This window comes from Monocercomonoides exilis, assembly GCF_001643675.1.
Source record: "Monocercomonoides exilis strain PA203 chromosome Unknown scaffold4-2303458, whole genome shotgun sequence".
Classification (NCBI taxonomy): Eukaryota; Preaxostyla; order Oxymonadida; family Polymastigidae; genus Monocercomonoides; species Monocercomonoides exilis.
Window position 1 is genome coordinate 2275845 of NW_027150549.1, and position 24156 is coordinate 2300000.

A 24156-nucleotide genomic window follows, 5' to 3' on the forward strand; every position below is an offset into this window, starting at 1 on the left:
TGCTGAAAAATCCAAGATGGAACACACGCTCTTCTGTGGAAGTGATGCAGTGCATCACGACACCGATCTTTTGCGGTTTTTGTGTGGGTACAAGAACAATACGATTTTTGTCTCTTCGAATGGGTTCGACATTGCCAGATGTGGAAGCGAAGATGATCCGTGCGAATCGTTCTGGAAAGGGATGGCGCAAATAGAGCGATCTTCTCCGTCAAAGGTAATAACAGTTGATGGTTCGACTTTTGTGCGTGATGCATTTATTGTGTCGAATTACACAATAGCTTCATATTCAGCGTCGCCTGACGAAGTGAGAAAGGCTGTGGTCGAGTTCCAGAACAAAACAATCAACGATGGAGAGCCGTTTCTGACCAATGCTGTGAGATTGTCGCTGGAGAGGATGAGCCTGAGGGTTGCAGAGCATTTTGATGGCTCAGCAAGCTCCATTGTTCACAGCAAGGAAGGCATCCTTCTTGTGAGGATGTGCTCGTTTGAATCGAAAGGGCTGATGGAGGATTTGAGCAAAGTGCGGTTTGTGACAGTTGAAGGAGGAGAGCTGGCTGTTGATGATCTGACAATAAGCTCCTCCAACTTTGCTGAGAACATATTTGCAGTGAATAATATGGCGCAGTTGTGTTCCTTCACGAGCTTATCGGTATCATCGCTGAATCTGTCAGATGGAAGTATTTTTTCGCTTTCTTCGTCAATCGGACAGGAGACAAAGCAAAATAGCAACTGGAGATGTGATTTTCGAATAAACGGATCGACATTCTCTTCCATTGCGCGTGTTGACGATGGGTCTGGTGTTGTATTTTCTGGGATCAACAACATTGATCTGAAAGTGGATAAGACGGTGTTCAGCGATGTTAAGGCTGAGCGCAGCCTGAAAGGAGGGGTCATGCTTGTTTCACTTTTGTCTGAAAGCTCGTTCAAGATGAGCGATTCGACAGTCACGCGATGCTGCTGCTCGAGCAACGGAAAAGGGGGAGGAGTTTATTTGGCAGCAGCAACAGCAGGAAAACTGGATTTCCTGTTCAGCCGAGTGAGCTTTATAGCGAATACAGCGTTTGTTGGGAACGACATCTTCATTGAATGCCACAACATCACTGCACAAATCAACGAAACGCAGTTTGGGTTTGATGTTGAGAAAGTGACAGACAAAGCGAAAGCGATTTTTGGGATTGACAAGACCGATCACACGGCAGACACGAATCTTCTTGATTTCATCACGATTTATCGAGCAGACACGATCATCGTCAGCTCTGATCCGTCGAGAAATGGGAAAGATGACAGACAATGCGGGACGCAATATCTGCCTTGTCTTTCGATTGATTATGGTCTTCTTCATCTGTCGAATAATTTTGTGAGCCAAATGTTTGTGGACAAAGCATCGTATCTTGGAGGCGAAGCGAAGATGGTTGAAATGGGGCTGGCATCTCGAACAAAGGCGCAATGCGTTATTGGAGTGCATTCAAATATTCTCCAGCACGAATTGGCGCTCATATCGACAGCTGGTTCTGTGTCACTGAGCTATCTTCGCTTTGCTTTTGCAGAGGAATTTGTGTCTTTCCATTCAGCATTTCTTTGCCCAGAAACAGGCGTTCTTGAACTGAGCTGTTGTGCATTCACCTCAGAAAGTGATGGTTCTGTTCAAACTGTTCCATTTTGTCTTGTTTCTGCCAATGGATGCAAGTGCACAGCTTATGAGGTTTCCGTGTCCTTCTTGGCATTCGCATCTCCTATGTTTCGTGTTGCGAGCTCTGGAAATATGAAGATAACTTCTTCGTCCTTCTCAGAGTCAAGTTTTGAAGGAAGTTTGGCAGAATGTGGAGAAGACTCTGTTATGCAGACTGTATCTTCGTCTTTCACAAGCATAAATGTTTCGGGAAGACATCCGATGCTTTCGTTTAATGCAGCAAATGAAGTGGCCATCGACAATTGCTCGTTCATTTCCTGCTTATCAAGCACTCAGAGAGGGAGCATTGTGTCATTTTCGTTGTGCACGAATGCAACGATCGACAAGTGTTTGTTTGATGGATGGAAAGGGGACAATAAAAGCGATGAAAAGAGGAACACGCAGCAGGAGGAGATCTGCCGATGGAATGGGTCGCTGGTTGATTTTGCTGGAACAAGAGCAGCAATGAAGGACACAGCGGTTGTGAATTCATCAGAAGGAGGAATGTCGATTTGTGGTGGGGAGGTGAGTGTGGAGAAAGGCGAATATTACTGGAACAGCAAAGCTATTGATGGATTCCCTTCAGCCAGACGAAACATCATCTGTGAAGGCAAAGGGCAGCTGGCGATGGAGAGCTTGAAAGGAGGAGATGGGTTACTTCCAAACACATCGCTGTGGATTCTGAATGAGGGATGTGAGCTGTCTGGAATGGCTTCAGAAAGAGCATCTGAATTGTTCATCCCAGCATTGGAAAGAGTGGAAACAGAAGAAAAAAGAGGGAGAACGGAGCTGACGTTCAGAGGAAACCTTCTTCTGCCATGCAATCTGTCGTGCCAAATTACATCAACAATTGAAAAAGTCAGCTCGATTGAGGTGTATTTGCTGGAGGAAGATGGATTTGTTTGTGAGAACGAAGCTCGCAGTTCAATAGCATCAGGGATCATATCTTCAGCTGAAGAAAGGGCAGAGGTGGCTGTTTGCATCTTGTTTGGCAACCCCGAAAAGAAAGGAAGAACAGAATCGTTTGTGGTGAAGAATAAAACAGAAAAGAAGAAAGATGAAAATGGAAATAATGAAATCGTCAAAAGTGAGACAAAAGAAGGAGGATCGTGGGCATTGATTGTGATCGTAATGCTGTCTGTGCTGTTTTTGATAGTTCTAACTGTATCAATAATATTAGCGGTGAGATGGAGAAAACAAAAGAGACGAACAGAAGAATTGGAGGTGATTGTGGAAGACACAGTGAAGAAGGATCCAAAAGCATTTGAGATGGTGACGATGGAAATGTCACCTGAAGAGCAGTGGAGAAGAGCTGAGAGGGAAGCAGAGAAGAAGAATGAAGAGAGGATAAAGAAGAGAGTGTACGAGAAAAGCTTGGGACATTCTGAGTCATCAGAACATCTTCTATCTGAGAGTGGTTCGACAGAATATATTTTGGGAAGAGACTCAGACAAGATTCCTCAATGGATGCTGGAGAAGGTTGATGACGAGGAAGAGACAAGAAAAAGAACGCCATCTCCATCCATTTCATCCACTTCAACCACTTCAACCACTGATTCAGATTCCACTTTTGTCCGAGGAGAAGATCTGTGCCCCACAACCTCATCAATGTCAAATCTGGTGGATGCGATGACCTGTTCATCTCCACATGAGAAACTGATTCTTGATTTTCGAGATTCGTTTTTCATGCTGATGCATGGGAGGAACAAGACGAAGGAGATGCCAATTGGGAATCTTGAGGAGCGGGAGCTGACAGGAGCACAGGTGCTGTTCTGGGTGGCGAATCTTGCGCTGCACTCATTTGATGAGATGAGCAATCCTCTCTCCTCTCTGGAGAATCTGAGTCCGCACATTGTGCTGTTCTCGGAGCACATGGACATTGCTGTTGCACTTCGCTCTGAATGCTCCTCTTCTGACGATTCAGATTCATCGTCCATCTCTTCGCTGACCATTGTTTCGTCTTCCTCATCGAATGTTTCAGTGATGAGTGAGAGGTTTACCGACTCTCCACCACCCTCGTCAGCCTTTGAGGATGAGGCAGACAACAGGGATGAGTGCAAGCGATGGAAGGCACCGGAGCTGCTAATGAACAGGAACATGTGTGCGACAAAACAGTCAGTTGCATTCTCGATTGGGATGATGCTGTGGGAGTGTGTGACGCTGCAGATCCCGTTTGGGGAGTACGAGGCAGTTATCGCTGGAGATAAGATTGTGAAGGGAGAGCGACCTCGGCTGGATGTGGTGGAGAACACAACATATGGGAGCCTGATTGGTGTGTGCCTTTCACCTCGGTGGGAGGGGAGGCCGATGCTGAGCGAGCTGAAAAAGGAGTTTTTTGTGCATTTCCCAGCAGAGGCGAAGATCCTCACAGTGTCAGATGCGATAGACCTGGAAGAGGCGGATGGGAGAAATGAACACAGCGGGGGAGAGGAAAGCATCATTATTGATGATGGGGACAATGGAAATGACGTTGGGAATGGTGATGAAGGTGAAGGAGAAGAGGAAGACAGGAAAACAACAAAGCAGTTATTGCTGCGATGAATGAAATAAAAGACAAATTGATGCTTGTTTTAAAAAAAATTATTGTTTTTAATTTGTGAATATTTTGCGTTTTCTGTTGTGTTTATTCATTGTTCTTCCCAAATTTATATTTTTTACTCATTTTTTATTTCGTGTATATGTATGTATTTTAATATTCAAATACTGTGTGAATTGTCTAATTTTTTGCCTCTGCTTTTTGTTGAATTTGTCTTTTTTGTTTTTTTGAACAATTTGCTTGTTGAAAATTTCAGTTTTTGAGAGTTGGTTGAAAGCTGTATCTCCAGTTGTGTCTTTTTTTTTTTTGTGGGTGAGAATCCTGCACCATTGCGTATTGACTTTAGGGAACCAAAACTTGCCATTTTGCATGTTTCCATCACTTTGAGAATTTTCGCTATATTTTTATTTTGTGAATTAAACAACACCTTAAATTTTTTGTGTGATTGGAAAATGCAAAGAAGGATATTATGATTTTGCTTTTCTTTCTTTTTTCTGAGAATTATTTGACTGACGACAACATTACGAAATGTTCGACAAATCATGGAATTCACTTTTCTGGGTGATCCAAAGCTGATTGCAATATTTATTGTGAATTCAGCAAAAGCTGCTTTCTTTTCTTTTGGAAACACACAAAAATAATCGTTCGTTTCCTTGAAAATGAATTCGTCTGTAAAAAGAATCATGGTTCTAATGAAAGACGATTGATTTCTTTTGAAACTTATTTCATGTGTGCAATATAAAAATTAAATTGTTGTTTGTTAACTGCCATTGATTTTGCTTTTGAAGAGAAACAAAAACTGAAAATGATTCCAAACGTTCAAAATGATTAAACAAAAAATGATTGTTCCTTTTCGTTCTAATTCTTTCGTGAAAGTTTCGATAGATTTTTGTTTTTCGATAGGAATAAGTTCATAAGAAAATGTAATTTTTGACATTCAAAAAAATCACTAATAAAAAGATAAAAGGCTTTTGACTTCCACTAAAGAAAGAATATTTTATCAAAACATAAACGAAAGTGTGATTTTTTTAAAGGATTAATTGCAGGTTTTTTCTTTTATTGGAACACTTTTTTTTTTTTTTTTTTTTTTTTTTTTTTTTTTTTTTTTTTTTTTTTTCGGAATATTATAGCAAAGTTTTGAGCCGAGAAACTTTATTATTGGAATTTATCTTCAAAGATTTTCTGTTAATCATCCTTTCTTGACTCGATGATCGGTTTTTGCATCTCCAACATTAAAACTGCTCTTTTTCCTTTCATTGATTGTTGTTCTTTTTCATATTTTACATTTTGTCAATGCTTTTGCCCTGTTAGTTTTGTATTTTTTTGATTTTCAATTCATTCATCTTTGACAATTCCAAAAAGAATTTTGAAGCAAATGTCAGTAGCAATAGCTCACAAAGCATTTCAGTCTATCCAATTTCGTTTGTTCTTGATTTCAGCTTCATCATTTTCAATTTGTACGATCAATTCTTTCTCTTTAAGAATTTGGTTGCTTTCTTGTTTTCCACTTGTGTTCTATCAATTTCGTTTCAATATCATAAATCAATTCAACTCTGAAAAGAAGAAAAAGCATTCAAGATAGATTCCGAATTGAAAAATGTGACAATGAATATTTTCTGTTGGTTCGATCGAAAAGAAATTAAACATTTTCTCTTCTGGCCTTTCATTGAAGATACCTGTATTTTTGTTGCGATTTCTTTTGCACATCTTTTTCTTGAGCAAAGACAAAATATTTTGTGTTGGGGTTATTTTTATTTTGCGAGATTATAAACGATATTTGCATCAATCGATTATTTTGTTTGCTGGTTGAATTTATCCGCTTTTTATGTAACCAGAATAAATAATGAACACAATGATTGAAGTTATTCATGTTGAGGAGGAGGAAGAAGAAGATAATGATGAAAGTGACAAGGAAGTTATAAAATCAGTTCTTACAGAAAATTTAACAAGTTTGCTTTTTTTCCTCTTAATAAATTTTTCAAAGCTTAAAATAATTTTGTAATTTTTGAAAAATTGTTTGACGAACTTGAGCATTGCAATGAGGATGCGCAAATAGAGAAAATACTTGAAATGAACGAGACAACGGAATATATGAATGAAAAAGAATTCAAATCTATTTTCATGGGGAAATTGTTCAATAAAATAGATAAAATGATTGGAGAAAAGAACCTGCCAATGGAAAATGCAATTTTGGAGATGAAAAGTGCTGGTCGTTGCAAAGCGTTGAAAAGAATACTTCTTTGTGGCTTTGAAAAAATTTCTTTGGGTGAAAGAATTGAGAAGATGATTGTTGAAGAAAATCTAAAGAAAAAAGAGGAAAAGAATGAAAAGTTCTTGGTCGATCTTTGCGAATGCTACATTTCTCTTAGAACTGGTTTCCCACCCGAATTACTTTTAATTTGTGTACCTTGCCTTTTGAAGGCTGCGTCGGACAAAGAAGAAACCGAGGAAATTCATAAAGATGTGGAAATGGCTTTATTTGCTTTGTGTTGCATTGAAGAAAATCAAGTTTGAGCATTTATATTTCCTTTTTCATATTGTTGTTATTTTTCTTGTTTCTTATAAGATTTTTGAACAAAAACAATATTTGAAGGAAATGTTAAAAATTATCAAAATTCAACAAGAGCATCACAATCTCATGCGGCTTACCTATCAATCCGCTTGGATGCGTTTGATAAACAAATTTTTCTGGGACAAAAGCGTGGAAGATATGATTGTGAATGAACTGCATTTTCCGAGAGAAGCTGAAAGAGAACAAGAAGAATCGAAAAAAGTAATGATAATCAGGAGATGGCTGAGCACAATCAAGTTTTTCATATCCTTGTGCCAATTGAGGAATGAAGAATTTGTTGAGCTAATCGGTGAAATTGTTCAAGTATTTCGAGTTGCAAAAGATAATTACAGAGAAATTCACAGTAAATGCATCTATTCATTAAGAGAAGCAGCTGCAGTCAAAGCTGTTGAAATAGAAGACTTGTTGAATGGTGGTGCTTTTGATGCTGTTTTGGAGGAATTTCAGCGACAAACGTTGAATGACGATATTGCACATGACAGCTTAATATTTTTAATGAACGTTTCAAATCGATTGAAAGAAGAGGATGACGATGAAAAGGAAGAAGTTAAAAGAAAGGCAACAAAAAGGAAACCGCTTGAAAAGATGGAAGAAGAAGGATACGAAGATAGAATCACAAGCCTTTATGGAGAAATTTCTTTCATTAACGAAAGATATAATAATAATTTTTCTTTGAATATTTCTGAATATTTTGTGAATATTTGAAGAAATGAAATATCATTTTATTAACAAATATTTCCTTCTTTTCTTTTATCATTGATTAATTATACAAACATAACTTTGAATATGTTTTGTTTTTTAAACAAAAATACTTTTCATTTATTATCTGTAATTTAACAGATCATTCTGTTGTGTTTGTGAAAATAAGATGTAATTTAATACGAAACACGAAAATTAAATATTAACTTTTTTTCATCAGTTCACAAAATCGAAAACGTATATTCATTTGAATCTTTCTCAAACAATATTTTTTCCCTTGAACGATTTCTTTAATTATGTTGCACGCTCCGCAGTTTCATTAACAAATCAATTTTCATTTGCTCGTTTTCAAATATGAATGTTTCTCCTCCAGTTTTTTGAGTAATTTTGCGTTTTTCGACTTCTTTTCTTGATATTCCAAATGACATGTGATTTCAGAGAACTTTAGAAGAGAAATCAAAGATAAGGGATTAATGATTTTGAGGAGAATGTAAAGAATAAAATTCTATTTGTATTTTGTTTTGACTTATATTAAGTGAAAAGAAGAAATCTTGCTGTGAAAAAATTGAAATTAACTTTTAATTATCAAAAGATACAACGTTAGAAAAATATCACATAAGAAAGATTTTCCTTTCGTTCTTTTCATCTCTGATTCGTCTTTGACATATGAATTTGTGATGTTTGTGATTGCTCTTTGTTCTTCATTTTTTCCATCAAACTGGAACAGCCCTTTTTGTCAGATGAATCTACTGTTTGACTACTCGTGCTTCTTTAAGAAAATTCAATTACGCTTTAGGCAATTTCAGATATGTGTTTATCAATTCTTCCTTTAATCACAAAATTGCTTCATAAACATCAAGTTGTGAATTTATGAATATCATCTTTTTCGTCCTTTCTCATTTCTCTTCGCTTAACTTTCTTTCTTTGATGTTGCATTCCGTCATAGATAGAAAAATGTCGAGAAGATCGTAAAGATAACTGCTTTTATCCTCTGCAATTGCATTGACATAAAGCAGAAAATTTCTGATGCACATGGGCGTAAAGATATGAATGCGAGCAACCTGAATTGTGTAATTTTGTAAAATAAATGTATGCGTAAGCGTCTGTATATGTTTATAATTCTTCTTTTCGTACATCTTTCTTCGGTCACACATCATTCAGCTTGGAGTCTGCTTCTTGCAATGATATTTTGAAGATTTTCTTGAAAGATGAATTGTAATGATAAGTCCAATTCACTGAAGTACATTTGTAGCGCTGAAGCACAAATCGCAGGAAACTCGGTATGATAGGCAGGTGCTGGGAAATACACTGATATCAGCTTCAAAGTTCTTTTTGAGTTGATCAAAAATTAAATCATAAGCTGATACAAATAGTTGAAACTATTTTCCGCTTTTGATAACACAAAAAGCACTGTAACGTTGTCCTGAGCAATAGAATTCATGAATTTTTCTGTTAAATCTGGTCTAAAGCAGCCTGCGTGTCATTATATGTCAAAAATTATAAAAATTCAATATTTTTCAAAATAGGTAAATAACGACCTCCAAAAAAATCATGAAAAAATAAGTATACATTGTATATTCTAGGAGTGTATTTTCATTGTCCTACGGTGAAATTTATGCATCACGCGAACACTCCAGATTAAAAGAATATTCACGCAGTTGTAACAAAAAGTTAAAGCTTTTTGTTGTTAATAAATTATGAAACATGACCCAGATAGTCCAGATTGAAATTTAAGAAGGAACAAAAATGTCTATTCTTCAAACAAAATTGGCTAATAATGAATGCAAAGGAAAAGTAATAATAAAAGAACGCAAACTGGTTATATGCAAGGTGGTTGCATATATAATGCAGTTGACTACTCAAATATTCAACAAATTAGCAAAATGTTATCGTTTCATAAGCGATGCTGTTGTTTTCACGAAATTATGTAATTAAGTATGTATCAAGATCATATTTTTAAAAATTAAGAATTCATGATGAAAACAATTCATTTTCCAGAATAACATTCTAAAATAAATATGGAAGATGTGAATATATTGCTTTTTTATAATCTGTCACGAATAGGAGAGTATTACCTCATTTTATTTTGCTATTCTAATTTTCTTCGATAATGATTCAAGAACATTGAAAGAAAAAAAAAAAAATAACTTTGAAAAATTCTTTACCAATGACCGCCAAAGAGATTTCAATGAACAAGGTTGGATCAAGAAATTATCGAAGCGTTGAAAAGATAAATCGGATTTATTCAAACTTCAACAAAATATTCAAAACAAAGGGAAAACTTCCACAGCAAATAGTTTTTCCTTCAAAGTCTGAAAGATGACAAAATTATATTTAGTCATTAACATAAAATATTTTGATGATGATAACAATTATTAAATGAAGGTTATTTTGGAGATAAGGTGAAAACTTTTTTGTCTGATCATTTCCGTATATTTTAATTTTTCTATTTTTTTTCCTTATTTTTAGAAAAAACCTGGTTTTTTGAGATGAAATGGATTATGACATGAATGACATATAACTATTTTGACTTTCACTCGATCTGTTTAGATTTTTGTTCTTTCATAAATATTTTTTTTATCAAAAATTTGAAAAAATTTCGAAATACATAATATTCTGTATCTCGGTGGGGAAGGGGAATTGAGCCAAATCCGTTTACCCACGTCTTAGTTGTGAATTATCGGTGATATTCCATAACACAGAAAAATATGAAAAATTACATAATATTCACATTTATTGACTTTTCTTCACTCAGGTTATCATTGAAAATATGATAATATGAATTTTAATAAATTTGACTCAGAATTCTCATTTCAAATAAAAATATGTATTATGTTAGCAAAGTGATAAAGTGTTAATAGAAATAATACCAGGTTAATATCTGCATTGTTTGTGGAGATATTAATTTTTGAATGTTTTTTCAGTCATTTTTCAGTAGAAACAGAAAATATTTTTTTTCTCACCAAGGGTTGGTCTGACAATGATATGAGTTATCTTCATCTTCTAGTCTACCAAATGTGAATCCCATAGAAAATTTTCCTTATAATACGACAACTATCCCTCTAGTTATATATTTGAAGTTATCCCCTTTGTAACTTCCATGACGCTCTGACCATTTGTTTCTTCTTTTCTCATAAAGATAACTGGCTTGTGGCAGCCAAGCGTTCATAGCGACGTTGCTTTTTGATTCTTCGATGTCGGCTCTTCCTATCATTGCGAAGCAGAATTCGCCAAGTGTTGGATTGTTCACCCACTAACAGGGAACGTGAGCTGGGTTTAGACCGTCGCGAGACAGGTTAGTTTTACCCTACTGATTAAGTATAGTATTGTCAAGATGGTAATTCTAGTAAGTATGAGAGGAACCCTAGAATCGTATAATTGGCATTTGCGGTTAGTTGAGAAACTAGTGCCGCGAAGCTACCATACGTTAGATTATGACTGAACGCCTCTAAGTCAGAATCTATTCCAGATTTTTATAATTAAGACAATTGAAGGATTATATTGATAATCTCCTGGGCATGCCTTTGTTAAAAAGGGAATAGTATTTGATAAAAATAGAGATATGGAAATTAAGACCATGGCCATCGAGGATATTTGACAACCCTCCTATCTACGGTCGGCGACGATTGGATAAGGGAAGATCCTGTAATGGGATGTGTGTAAATGGGGTCGTATCTTCTAGATGTTTGCTGTAGAATAACATATATGACTAGAATATATTGTGATGGGTCTTGTATCTCCTTTAAATGCCTTGTGGATCGAAGTTGGTATATAGACTGAGATTCTATATTATACTGCTTTGCAAGGGAGTAAATTTTAAGGAAATTGAGATATTTTATTTCCAAGTCGAGGATCTTGAAGGATTGGTTGTACCGCCTTTGAAAGATTTGGCCGGAACGGTTGGTCCAATAAAAACATTTGGTAGATGTATTTAAACGGATTTCATTAGTTTGGAATTAAACGTTTCATCTGCTGGACCATTTTTTTGCCTGGCTATTGTAAAGATAAATGAGAATATTGGTAAAGGGGTCATGCCTGAGAAGGACGGATTAGACGAATCCTTGTTATCAGAGGGCTGTGCGTCTCAGAGTGTTTTGTTTGCACGATTTACTGAGGCTTAACTCTGAATATTGTCCGATATTTTTTTTTTTTGATTAAGTCATTGAATAAAAAAAAGTCCGTCTAATTAATTAACCCCACAAGAAAATGTTTTAAAATTCATAGATATTCTCTTTTCAGCTTGAAAACGTATGAATGATTGAATATAAAAACATTGAAAAAAACTTTAAGGACGGATGATTGGAAAGCCTTAATAATACCATGGATGAAGTACTACCCCCCAAAATAACTGTTCTTTTTTTTTTGGGAAAAGAAAAAATAAATGGGAATTTGAGGGAATCCAATGTGGGAAAAAGTCATAAAGGATGAAACTTTTTTTGAGTTAAATATTAATGATTTCAAAAAAATAAGTTTCTATTCTTCCTTTAAAGGAGTAAAAAGAAACATCTTCAAAAAGATAATGATATTAATCAAACAGATTAAGTCAAAACTTTTTTGAAGTTATTAGAGTCAAAAAATAGACCCAAGTCAAATGAAAAATTGGGTTGTAATTGACCAAAAGTTAAAAATGTTTCTGACTCCAATAGATGAGTGGAGAGGAACTTCTTCAATGGTTTCAATGTAATGATATTAATCAAATAGATCCTCCATTTTGGTTAATATTCATTGTAAAACTTTGAAGTTTTTTTGACTTTAAGAAAAAAGTTTCTATCCTCTCTTAAAGGAGATAAAAGAAACATCTTCAAAGATGATGAAAGTGCGTGTATATCATGTTTATCATGGTTGCACATTGCTTAAGTCATGATGACTTTGAAGTATTTTTTGACTCAAAAATTGATAATTTCAAAAAAAGTTTCTAACTCCAAAAAATAGAAAAGAGAGGGGGAAAATTGGAAATAGAAGGAAACAGCCTCGAGGGGTGGGGGCCGCGCGACAAACGCGGTAAAAGGGCGGGGAGCGAAAGTTACCGAACTTTTGCCGTGTGGCGCGTCGGCCATTGGGTGGGACTCTTTCCAATCAGAAAAGGCCTTTATTTTCTTCAAAATAACACCACCAAATTGTTCCTCTTGCAATGTACAAATTTGAGGGTTTTCAAATTTTCATTGAAAATTTTTGCCCTTCTCCCCTAAAATTATTAATAGAATTAATTCTGACCTTTAAAATTTTTAACTCTTTTTCTTCTATTTTTCGCGAGATGGATGAATATCTGCGCGCAGGAATGATGTGCGCAGATTTCATCCAGCGAGCGCTACCGGAGAAGTAGCGCGAGATTGTTATTCATAACCTCGCGGTTAGCGAGAAAATTTTGAAAAACAATCAAAAAAAGAGGTCATTTTCAATGAAGAAAATCGACATTTTTGTGTTATTTATTTAATGAAATGAATGAAACTTTCCCTGATAAAATATCATTTTTACTACTTTAAATTATTTATCTTTTGATATAATTTTTATTAAAATCTGATATGTATTCCTCATGCTGTGATCATTTTTTATTTTTTTCAAACTTTATATTTTTTTTATAATTTTTTTCTATTTTTTTATTTTTGATGAAAATTGGATGAAAGATGTATGATATGATAACATTAATTGTGATGATATTATTGTAAGAATATTGTTCGTTGTGGTTGAATAATAATGAAAAATAACATTCTGAAATATCAACAAAAATAAGATACTTTTTTGTTTGCTCAGAACCAACCATCAACATCAAAGTTCTTATATATTATTATCATCTATATTATATCTATTATATTATATATTTTTTCCATCCAACTTTCCTCATTATTTGAGAAGTTAAATTTTTTTTATTTTTTAAATATTTTTTTATCTCAATAACTGACTTTTTCTTTCCATTGAAAAAATTCATATATAATGTTACAATGATATAGTATATTATATATTTTTTTGATGTTAGTCTGTCCACCAAATTTGGAGATAAAAAAATATTTTCATTTTTTCCCTCTTTTTTCGAACAAAAATTAATTTTTTTAATTTTTTGTAACTTTCAATTCATCTCAACTTTTTTATCAAATGAATAGTAATCAAGTAATACATCTCTATTATTTTTATTTTTAAAGTTGAACAACATTTCATTTTTTTATAATTTTTTTTCCAAAATTTTCAATCTTAATTAATATTTTTCTATTTATTCCATGGATAGATAAATTTGAAAATAATATTTTATATAGGTTATGAGGGGTGGGGAATGTGTTGGTGTATAGGGAGATTGGTATCAAACTGTTTTTGAGAAGTCGAATTCTTAACATAGAAAAATGGTTTTGATCTAGATCAAACATTTTTTTCAAAAAAATATTTTTTTCATAAGAAGTAGGAATTAGTGGTTGATGAAAAGTTACGTATATGGGAAATATTATGAGAGGAATTGATTGGTATTAAAATCAGAAATTAATCGATTCAAATTGTGGAATGATACGTTAATTAAAATTTTTTCAGTCAAAATTTTCGAAATTATTTTTTAAATATCTCGACAAATAAATTTTTCTAAGCCGTAAGACTTTACTAGAGTGTTAGTTGAACCATTTGTGAATTTTTGAAGTCATGGTCAAATTTTCGAAAAATGCGAAATTTTGATTTTTTCTGATTAAGTTGAATTTAGCTCAAGTTAATCAGAAAAAATGAAAAGTTGGTGAAAATCGATTTTTATGAAAGTTGTGATCGAAACTTATGAAAACACAAAAAGTTCGGATAATTCGCGAATAGTCCGCTGAATTTTTTTCTCGGGCCAGATTGGTCTGGTTAGTGAGAAAATGTGATATGAAGATTTTGACTGAAAAAGTGGTGATCTTAGATCAAGGACCGAAAAATATGGGGTCTCAGATTCCTTTGATAATTGGCAGGTGGCAAGGACGTGGGCCCCTTATAAACATACTCGAATCTAAATTTTTTCTACCGAGCGGTTGTGGCTGGGCAGTGCGGACAAGTTGGTGATTTTGACTGAAAAAATGAAAAAAATTTTTTTTCTCGAAAATTTCAAAGTGGATATAAAATGTGATTCCATGGATGTATATGCATTGTAATGTTGTATATTGGTGATTTTTGGTTGGATACACTCATTTGTAGTTTTTGAGTTATAATCGAATTTTTGAGTGAAAATGGTCATTTTTGAGGTAAATCGAGTATAACTCGAGAAGTAATGGCCAGATAAATTTGATATTAATATATGATAAATGTGCATATAGTGCAGTAATAGCATGCGTATGGGTGTTGGTGGCGGGGGTCTGGCAGGCTGTCCAGAAAAGAAATAAAAAATTTGAAGGTGACTGGGGGTGCCTTGTTAGTGAAGTCACAGAGAGTGAACCAGGGGCAAGTGGCTGAATCGAAACACATATGACCGGCACAGTAACCCATGCCCGGATGTGGCCAAACGGCGTTTCGATCGGCCCAGTGGTTGCTGAGAAATCCGAGCGGCTAGTTGTTTTGAGTTCGGTTCTGATTTTTCACATAGAAAAGTGACTGGGGGGTATTGACTTGGCGATGCTGTGGAGAGTGAAGGGAGGGCAAGTAATCGGAATTAGAGGGATATGTTGGGGAATGTTAGTGGGGGTAGGATGTGGTGTAATTGCTAAGAGATTAGTCCAGTGATTGCCAAGTAACCATGTCAGCAATATATTTTTTCTATGAAAATTGTTTTTTTTCTATGATAATTTTTCTATGTGATCTTGACTGCCCGACCTCGAAGTGCCATCTTTTTCGAAAAACTCACAGACTCAATTTGAGTTTGACTGAAAAAGGAGTTGAGTGGAAGGTATCTCTGGAAGGGCTGATGGGCAGGGCTGGCAAAGGCCACAGGGCAAGGAGCGAGTGAGGCGGGCTATGTGCTGGGCCTATGGCTGGGCAGGCCCTGTGGCTTGGCCTGGATCTATTGGACATATACTGTATTTCCCCAGTCAGAAAAAGTGACTGAGGGTTCAATGTTCCGGTGGTTATAGAAACTCAGGTGTTGGAGCCAGAGCTCCAGAAACAAAAGTGACAGTGTGCGCACAGACTGTGGCTGCACGCTGGGCAGGGTGCTGCTGGGCGCCTGTGGATCCTTCTGGCTGGGTGGGTCAGACACTCACTTTTTTCACTAGGAAAACAGACTGGAAGACCATCTTCATTGAGCTGTATCTTTTTATCGGTCATAACTTACAGCTTGGCTGATGTGGGCAGAGTGGGCGTGTGGGCAGTGGCTACAAGGCTGGGTGGTGGGAGTGTGGCTGGGCTGGCTGGCTGGGCGGTGGTGTGAGCAAAAGTGAGTGAAAAATGACTGGGCCAGCCATTGAGGTACCCCCTCTCTTTCAACGAACCTATCTCCTCAGGTGTTGGAGGGAGAGCTCCAGAAACAAAAGTGACGGTGCAGCGGGGGACCAGGGCTGTGCAGTGGGCGGGGTCTGGTTTGTGGGCTGTGGGCCGGGCCGGCTGGGTGGGCTGTGCACTGGGTTTTGTTCTGTCACTTTCATTGAAAAAACCTCAAATATGGTAAAAGACCCCGGGTGCCCAGACCCGAAAATCCATCTTTTTCGAAAAACTCATAGACTCAATTACACTACACTGAGGTTTCCTCGATTTTTGTGACTTTTGATACTAGAAATACACTATGAAAATGGGGTGTCTGCAAAACCTGCTTTGATACTAAAAAAAGGGAAAATTACACTACGCCGAGGTTTTCGTTGTGTAGTGTAATAAGGATGATTTTTATACTAGAAATTTGAGCTCCTAGGAAAAGTGACCAAATTACACTACACTTCGAAAACCTCGGCGTAGTGTATTTCGAGGTTTTTGATACTAGAAAATTTTGTCTATGAAATTTCTCTATGAAAAATACACTGTGTACCCCTCATGTTCACAGACTCATAGCGCCTCAGGGGCAAGTCAGCGAAACTTCTCGTTGCCATAGAGGGTCTCGCTGCACACTCGCTCTACACAATGGTGGTAATCTCATTCGGCTCAGTTGGATTGCCCTGAAGATACAGGGCAAATACTCATATCGTTCCTATGAAAAACCCTTTCTCAATGATATTTTATGCAATGGACCCTGTATATTCCATGGGTCATAGGGAATCACCTGTAAGAGCTGGAAAGTTCTAGATGCCATAGGGCAAGTAGCTGTGCTCTTCGAGTATCCAATGGTAGTAATGTCTTTGCCCTCGGTCCATGTGCCTTTTCACTGTACTCAATATACTGACATCTTTGAATGAAAATAGTTCATTTTTGATAGGGGACCCCTTATGTTCCCACTCTCATATCTTTTGATCGGTCATAACTTACAGACATGCCAATGGTGCTGTGGCGTGGGCATGCCCTGCAGGTACAATGTGGCACACATTCGGCTGGTGGGCTGTGGCTCGGCTGAGGGCAGTGCCAGAAAAAGTGAGTATTTTGCATTGACTTTTTGAGTGACTTGGACCCCCCTCATTGGCTGGCCAGTAGCGAATCACACAGGAATCTGGGAAAGTTCTCGATGCCATAGGGAAACTCGCTCCACACTTGCTCTATCCATTGGTGCTATCGCCATTCACACTGCTCAACTTCCCTTATATCTATGGTCGATATACTAGTATCCTTCCTATGAAAAACTCCTTTTCAATGAAAATTTATACTAGGACCCCCTTATGTTTGTTGGAACGTAGCTCCACAGGGATAAGAGCTGGAAAGTTCTAAATGTTATAGAGGGTCTAGCTGCACACTGTGCCTAGCCAATGGCAGTATTCCCACTGGGCTCCTATGTAATGCCCTGCCACCACACTCAATATACTACTATCTTTCCTATCAAAAATACACTTACAATATATTGACTGGGACCCTTTATGTTCCAACCCTTGTAGTTCCTCAGGCTTGAGAGTGCGAGACTCGAAAATGTTATAGAGGGTCTAGCTATGCTCTCCCTCTATCCAACTGTGCTACTGGTATTCCTATTACTCTATGTGCCTTGGAGCCATAGGCAAAATACATGAACTTTTCATAGAAAAAGTGACTGACCTCCACTGTGTTCCAACTCTCATATCTTTTTACTGGTCATAACTTACAGCCAACCTGATATCGCTGCAATGTGCCCACATACTGTGCCTGCAATGTGGCACACATCCAGTGTCTATGCCCTGCCTGTGTATTTCACTACAGGGTCTACACTCACTTTTCATAGGGAAAGTTGACTCAGACCCCCTTGTGTTCCAGCCCTTGTAGCTTGCCAGGCTTAAGAGCTGGAAAGTTCTAAATGCCATAGAGGGTCTAGCTGCTCACTCACTCTATCCAACTATCCAACTACTTTTCCCACCACTCTTATACCCTTTTCACTATACTCAATATACTAACATTTTTGAATGATTTTCCACTTTTTCATATAAGACCCTCCAATGTTATTGACCTTGTAACTTTTTATCGGTCATAACTCACAGGCTAGCTGATGGTATGAGTTTGTGCGTATGCTCTGCCGCTACGCTCCCATAGGCATTCCACTCCACTCCTCTGGCCACTCCAGCGGCGGTGTGAGAAAAAGTGAGTTTTGATAGGGGCATTTGCTATGGAAACATTGAAGTGGGCATAGCGGGCCAGGCTTAAGAGCTGGAAGGCTGGAACAAAAAACCAGATGAAAGGCAGTGAGGGCATACACAAGGTGGTGTGGTAGTGGCAAGGCTTTGGTGTGTCCCCATCCCAAGAAACACTATGGAAGGATACTAAAAAATTTCATTGAGTTTTTTTGTAGTATCATTTTTGGGCATTTTCACTAGGCCGAGGTTTTCGCGGCGTAGTGTATTTGGGGCACTTTTGATACTAGCCGATATTTTCTAGTATCAAAATCATCTTTATTACACTACGCCGAGGTTTTCGGGGCGTAGTGTAATTTTGAGATTTTTTAGTATCAAAGCAGGGTTTTCGATGAGCTCGTTTTCGTAGTGTAATTCTAGTATGAAAAAGGGAAAAAAACACGAAAACCTGGGCGTAGTGTAATTGAGTCTATGAGTTTTTTGGAAAAGATGGTGTTTGTGGTGCGGGCTGTCGGGGATTTTTACGGAAGTATACTTAGGGGGACACCCCCCGAAAAAATTTTTTTTCTGACTTCATTTTTTTTCGACAAAAGTTGTCTGGTGAGGATAGTCTGAGCCAGGGCTTATGTGATATGGGGTTAGTATAGAAGTGTGACTTGTATATGAAACTCCATAGGAAAAATAGTGGATTTTGATAGAAAATTTTTGTGTAGGGGGCTGTCTATTAGACTGAGGCATTGTGTAATAGTGGTCTATTGTATATATATGTATATAGTATTATGTCATATGTATAGCAAATAGGTGAGTAGGCTTTTAATGTTAAGGAAGATAGTATATGGTATTTGAATGGGAATAATATGTATATGTCTCTTTGAATGAAATACCTTTGCATGATTATACAGAAACTCACAGAGTGTGAAGTATAAATGAAGGTGGTTCAAAAAGGGTGGGTTTGTTAGGTCTGATTGGAATGAAAAGCAACATGTGATTGTATATAAGGGCATCACAATACATGTTTTATGAAAGCATCTTCTGGTAGCAATGGCTGATCAGATGGGTCGAATAATAAAGTGAGTTGTTTTGAATCTTTGAGTCTGATGTGTAAAAATGTCAGATGAAGAGGTGAAGATGATTCTAATAAAATCGATGTGTCTGAGAAGTTGTTGTGAGAGAGTGCTATGCTAGTAGTGAATGTGTAATGTGAGGCAGTATAGTATATGGTTATGTGGAGTGAAGTAGTTTGAGTTGGAACATGATGAATCCATGTTGGAGAACTTCTTGATTTTAGAAAAGCAATAATGTGGGGATTTGTGTGAAAGTGTTTGGGGTGTTTTTGTTCTTGGAAATACATGTATGTTGACTTGTTTGAATATTGTAGAAAAGAGTACTTCATGAAGTCGAGACCTTGTCTATATGTATGGTGTGGTCGATATGTATATGTGTATATCATTGATTGAGTTCAGATGGATTGTTATTGCACATTGGAACTATTGGGTTTGGTTGCCTAATATGTGGGGGTTGGATTTGACTATCGAGAGATAGAATGTGACAATGATGAAATCAAAATGAACAAATATATATTATTGTTTGTTTGTTTGAAGACATAAATGTCATGTTTCTATTGATTGAAAGTATTTGAACTGTTACAATTATTTGCCACTTTTTCAAAAGGTGAAAATATAATTGTAAGATGCGAATGAAAAATCATATTGTAATGATCTATCAGAGCTTTTTATATTATCTTCTTTTTGATGATGATGAGAAAAGTGTTTTGATATTGAGATTACATTGTGATAATACAAATATTAATGATTATGATTGGATGACTTAAGAACTGACATTAATCAGTTATTAAGTTTATCTGAAAGAAAATAATGTGTTAATATTTGAGAAGGGAAAATATTGTGTCTATTCTTGAAATATCATCAATCTTTGTGAATGGTGATGTTTTAATAATTATGACTAAAATACTATATTATGTTGTCTTTAACAAAACAATATGATATATATTATTTTATATTAGAAAAAAACATTAGTTGAATGAAATATTTAGTTAATGTTTTTTATTCTATATATAAATGTATCTGGTCGATTCTGCCAGTAGTCATATGCTTGTCTCAAAGATTAAGCCATGCATGTGTCAGTATAAATAACTTGTATTTATGAAACTGCGAATGGCTCATTACAACAGTTATAATTTATTTGACAATGACAATGTTATATTTTGAATAGAAATATAATTTACTACATGGATAGCCGTAGTAATTCTAGAGCTAATACATGCGAGAATTCATTTTTCTTTTTGTTTTTCGGAATGGAAAGAAGGGTGGGTTTGAAAAAGATCCGACTAAGGGTGTTTCAGCAATGAGACACCCTTTGGGGAAGGATTGTATTTATTAGATCGAAAACCATTAGGAATAGTTTAAATGTTTGATTCTATATGGATCAAAAACTTATTTCGGCACATGTTTGAAGCCTCGTCAGGGGTGTAATGATATGTGTCCATTGTGAAAGATAATGGTGATTCATGATAAATGTCGAATTGCCAGGGTGGGTTAAGAGCCCATCGTCTTGGCAATGTGTCATTGAAATTTCTGACCTATCAACTGATGATGGTAGGATAGAGGCCTACCATGGTATTGACGGGTAACGGAGAATTAGGGTTCGATTCCGGAGAGGGAGCCTGAGAGATGGCTACCACTTCCAAGGAAGGCAGCAGGCGCGCAAATTACCCAATCCCAATCAATGACGTATATGGGGAGGTAGTGACAAAAAATAACAAAGCGGGGTATCTAATGGTATTCTGCTATTGGAATGGTTTCAATGTAAATGCTTGAAAGAGAAACAATTAGAGGGCAAGTCTGGTGCCAGCAGCCGCGGTAATTCCAGCTCTAATAGTGTATACTAAAATTGCTGCAGTTAAAAAGCTCGTAGTTGGATTTTGGAGTTTTTAATTGTTCGAGGGGGCGAGATGTTTCTCTATACTTAGTCCTGCTTCATTTTTCTTATTAAATTAGCTTTCGGGTTGATTTAATTTGGAAGTGAAGTGATTGGAGGGTATTAATGAGGGGATATTTGAAAATCATGGTATTGTTTTTGATCTTGCATCAAGATTTATTTCTTGGTGTTTGATTGATTCAGTATCTTTCATTTATCTTATGCTTGCCTTGAATTTGAATAACCTCGAATCCCTTTTTGGAGAAGTCCTTGTGGCTTTTTCAAAAAAGGGGTAAATGTTTTCGAAATTATTAATATATCACTTAAATGTTGATTTATATTAATCGTTTCTCTTTGTCAAAGAAGAGGAAAATTTCGGAGAGTTTACTTTGAAGAAAATGGAGTGTTCAAAGCAGGCGTTTTTTTGTAATGAAAGAAATTCGCTACTGAACACATTAGCATGGAATAATAAAATAAGACACCTGATGTGTTTTAAATTTGATAATGAGAAAAATATAAGGAAACTTATTTATTTTTTTGTTATCAAACACATTCGAGTCTTAAACAAAATGAAAGAGGGATTTATTTCTCTTTTGTTTTGTTTATCGATTTGAGTTTTATTGGTTTTTGAAACAGGTGTAATGATTAAGAGGGACAGTTGGGGGGCAAGTTCCAAGTATTTGGACCATCGATAAAAAATTTTTTACATATTTATAACGAAACAAAATGGAATATTAATTAATTTAAAATAAGTTATTTTTGTCGAAAAAGTGTTTTTAACAATTTTCAATTTTTCTTTTGATCTGTCCCATAACATTTGCTTGTTTTATAAAGGTTTGAAAAATTGGTTTATTTTACGAAATTAACACTCTTCGAACTTTGATGTTGTTTGTTTTGAATTAAAATCGATAGTCCTTTTTATGGCTTTAATAGTTGAACGATGAATCCGCTCTGCAAATTAACAGCATTGTTCATTTGAATCGGGCATCAATAGATAATTACAGAGAAATTAAGAAGAAATGTGTTTATGCATTGAGAAAAGCAACAGAAAGCAGAGCTGAGAAAGCTGAAGACTTTTTGCGAAATGGAGCAATTGACGCAGTTTTGGAAGAGATTGAGCGACAAGCGTTGAAGGAGAAAATTGTACAAGTATACTCGTAATTTTTGTGTTCGTTGCAAGAAGATTGAAAGGAAAGAAGAGAGATGAAACGGAAGAAGTGAAAAGAAAGACATCCAAAAAGAAGACATGTGATGGATGGAAGAATAAAAAAACGAAGATTGCGTCATCTGGTTGCTCCATTTCATTGGTCGAGAATTATTTGGAAATTCTAATTTGATAAAGAATTATTCAGATTTCTTTTTCTATATTTCTAAATTTAATAAATAAATATACACTCCATCTTTTGATATTTCCATTTTATTATTATTCGTGTTAAAGGCATATTCACTCGAGAAATAAAAGAACTGTGATTTGCAAAATAGATGAAAGTGTTTTCTCAAAAAATATCAAGAATTATTATGAAAAATGAACATTTGAAATAAAGGAATCTTTTAAAAAAAGAAATGAAAAAAAATCGATAGAGAAAGAATCAATCCTATCGTAATTTTCTGTTTTATGGAGAAAAGAAAAAAATTACTACTTTAAAAAAGCAATCAAATGAAAGAAAAACTCTTACAATTCAAAAAAATTCTGGGCTTTCAAAACTGAAACTTTTTGAGGAAAATAACGGAGTATAAAAAACGCTGGTTTGTAATTTCATACTTCATCAGATATTTGAGTTACAAAGTGAAATTCCTCTTTCTTCTTTAGATATTCACAAAATAATCGGAAATATTCAATAACAATACACAAAAATATTTTTCTTTGAAAAAAAATACAGTTTCATTGAAAGTTGTGATGATATCTTCGTATCCTTCTTCTTCCATCTTTTCAAAAACCTTCCTTTTCGTTGACTTTCTTTCCTCTTCTTCCTTATCATCTTCCTTCTTTTCTTTCAATCGTCTTGAAACATTCGTAAAGAATTGCAAGCAATGAAACATCAAATTGAAATTTAATGTTGACTGCTGTATCTCCTCCAAATGGTGTCCAATAGTTCCGCTTTTCAAAAAGTTATAAGTTTTCACATCTTAATTTTTTGCTGCTGCTTGAAATACATATACACATTCTCTGCGAATCCCTCTGCGATCATCCCCTTTTGCTGCTCGATGAACCTGGACAATGTTTTTGATCGGCACCACATTTTCTTCATTCTTCAATCAGCAACTGGGAAAATAAATCACGACTGTAGCAACCCATCTCTTCAATGAAAGCTCTTCGTTCGTTTCTCTTCCTCTTCTTCTTTTTCCATTTTCTTCTTCTTTTCTATTCCAATCGATGCATTTCATCAGCTCTTCCAATTCCCTTCTCACCTCTCTCGCTAAATGCAGCTCATTCACAATAACTTCTTCCAAGCTGTTGAAAAACCAAAATCGGTTAATCAAAATCTTCCAAGCAGACTGATAGTCCAGATGAGTAAGATTTCTGTGTTTCTGCTGATGTTCGATGATTTCTAACATTTCCTTCAAATATTGTTCTTGTTTCAGATTCTATCAAAAATAAAGGGGAAAAAAGCAAACATAATAAAAATGAAATAACAATGTTCATACAAAAACTCCTATTTCGCACAAAGCCAGCAAGGCAATTTCCACTTCTTTTTGTGTCTCCTCGTTTTCCTCTCTGCTCAATGAAGCTTTCAGAAGGTACGGAACACAGGTTGAAATCAATTTCAAAGGTGGAACTCCGCTGTGAAACATAAGATAACATTCGCAGAAGTCAATAAGAAGATGATTGTTATCTTTTTCCTTTTTTTCTTCTTCAATAATCATCTTATGCAATCTTTTGCCCAGAGAAGATCTTTTTAAAAATAGATTCCATACATTTTTCAGCTTGATGCAACATCCAATGCGCTTCAGCAAATAAAAAGCATTTTCCATTTACATTTTCATTTATTCAATCATTTTTTCTATTTTGTTGAATGTTTCTTCGTTGAAAATTGATTTGAATTCTTCTTTATTCATTCCATTAACTATTTCATTCATTTCTTCAATTTTCTGCTTCTGTTCTGCTTCAGAGAATTGTTCCAACTGTGAAAGTTTCACTAAAAAAGTGAAAAAATCTAAAAAGAAAAAAGAAGCATTTATTATTCAAACCAACTATTTC

General features: G+C 35.7%; 3 protein-coding genes across 3 annotated transcripts; all 3 read left to right on the top strand.

Moving 5' to 3' along the window:
* Positions 1-892: 892 nt before the first annotated feature.
* On the top strand, positions 893-5416 carry MONOS_15713 (uncharacterized protein; the record flags this gene model as incomplete). The annotated part of the gene is made up of 2 exons (XM_067868606.1): positions 893-3910; positions 5336-5416. 2 exons carry the CDS (start codon positions 893-895, stop codon positions 5414-5416), a joined length of 3099 nt encoding a protein of 1032 aa, XP_067734984.1.
* An 859-nt stretch (positions 5417-6275) lies between these two features.
* Positions 6276-7482, top strand: MONOS_15712 (uncharacterized protein; the record flags this gene model as incomplete). Its single annotated transcript, XM_067868605.1, has 2 exons — positions 6276-6713; positions 6772-7482. The coding sequence occupies 2 exons, from the start codon at positions 6276-6278 to the stop codon at positions 7480-7482; spliced, it is 1149 nt and encodes a 382-aa protein (XP_067734985.1).
* Positions 7483-14883: 7401 nt separating this feature from the next.
* Positions 14884-17093, top strand: MONOS_17035 (uncharacterized protein; the record flags this gene model as incomplete). Its single annotated transcript, XM_067869915.1, has 8 exons — positions 14884-14982; positions 15328-15431; positions 15486-15601; positions 15688-15775; positions 15855-15974; positions 16256-16300; positions 16806-16909; positions 16963-17093. The coding sequence occupies 8 exons, from the start codon at positions 14884-14886 to the stop codon at positions 17091-17093; spliced, it is 807 nt and encodes a 268-aa protein (XP_067734986.1).
* Between the last annotated feature and the right edge of the window lie 7063 nt (positions 17094-24156).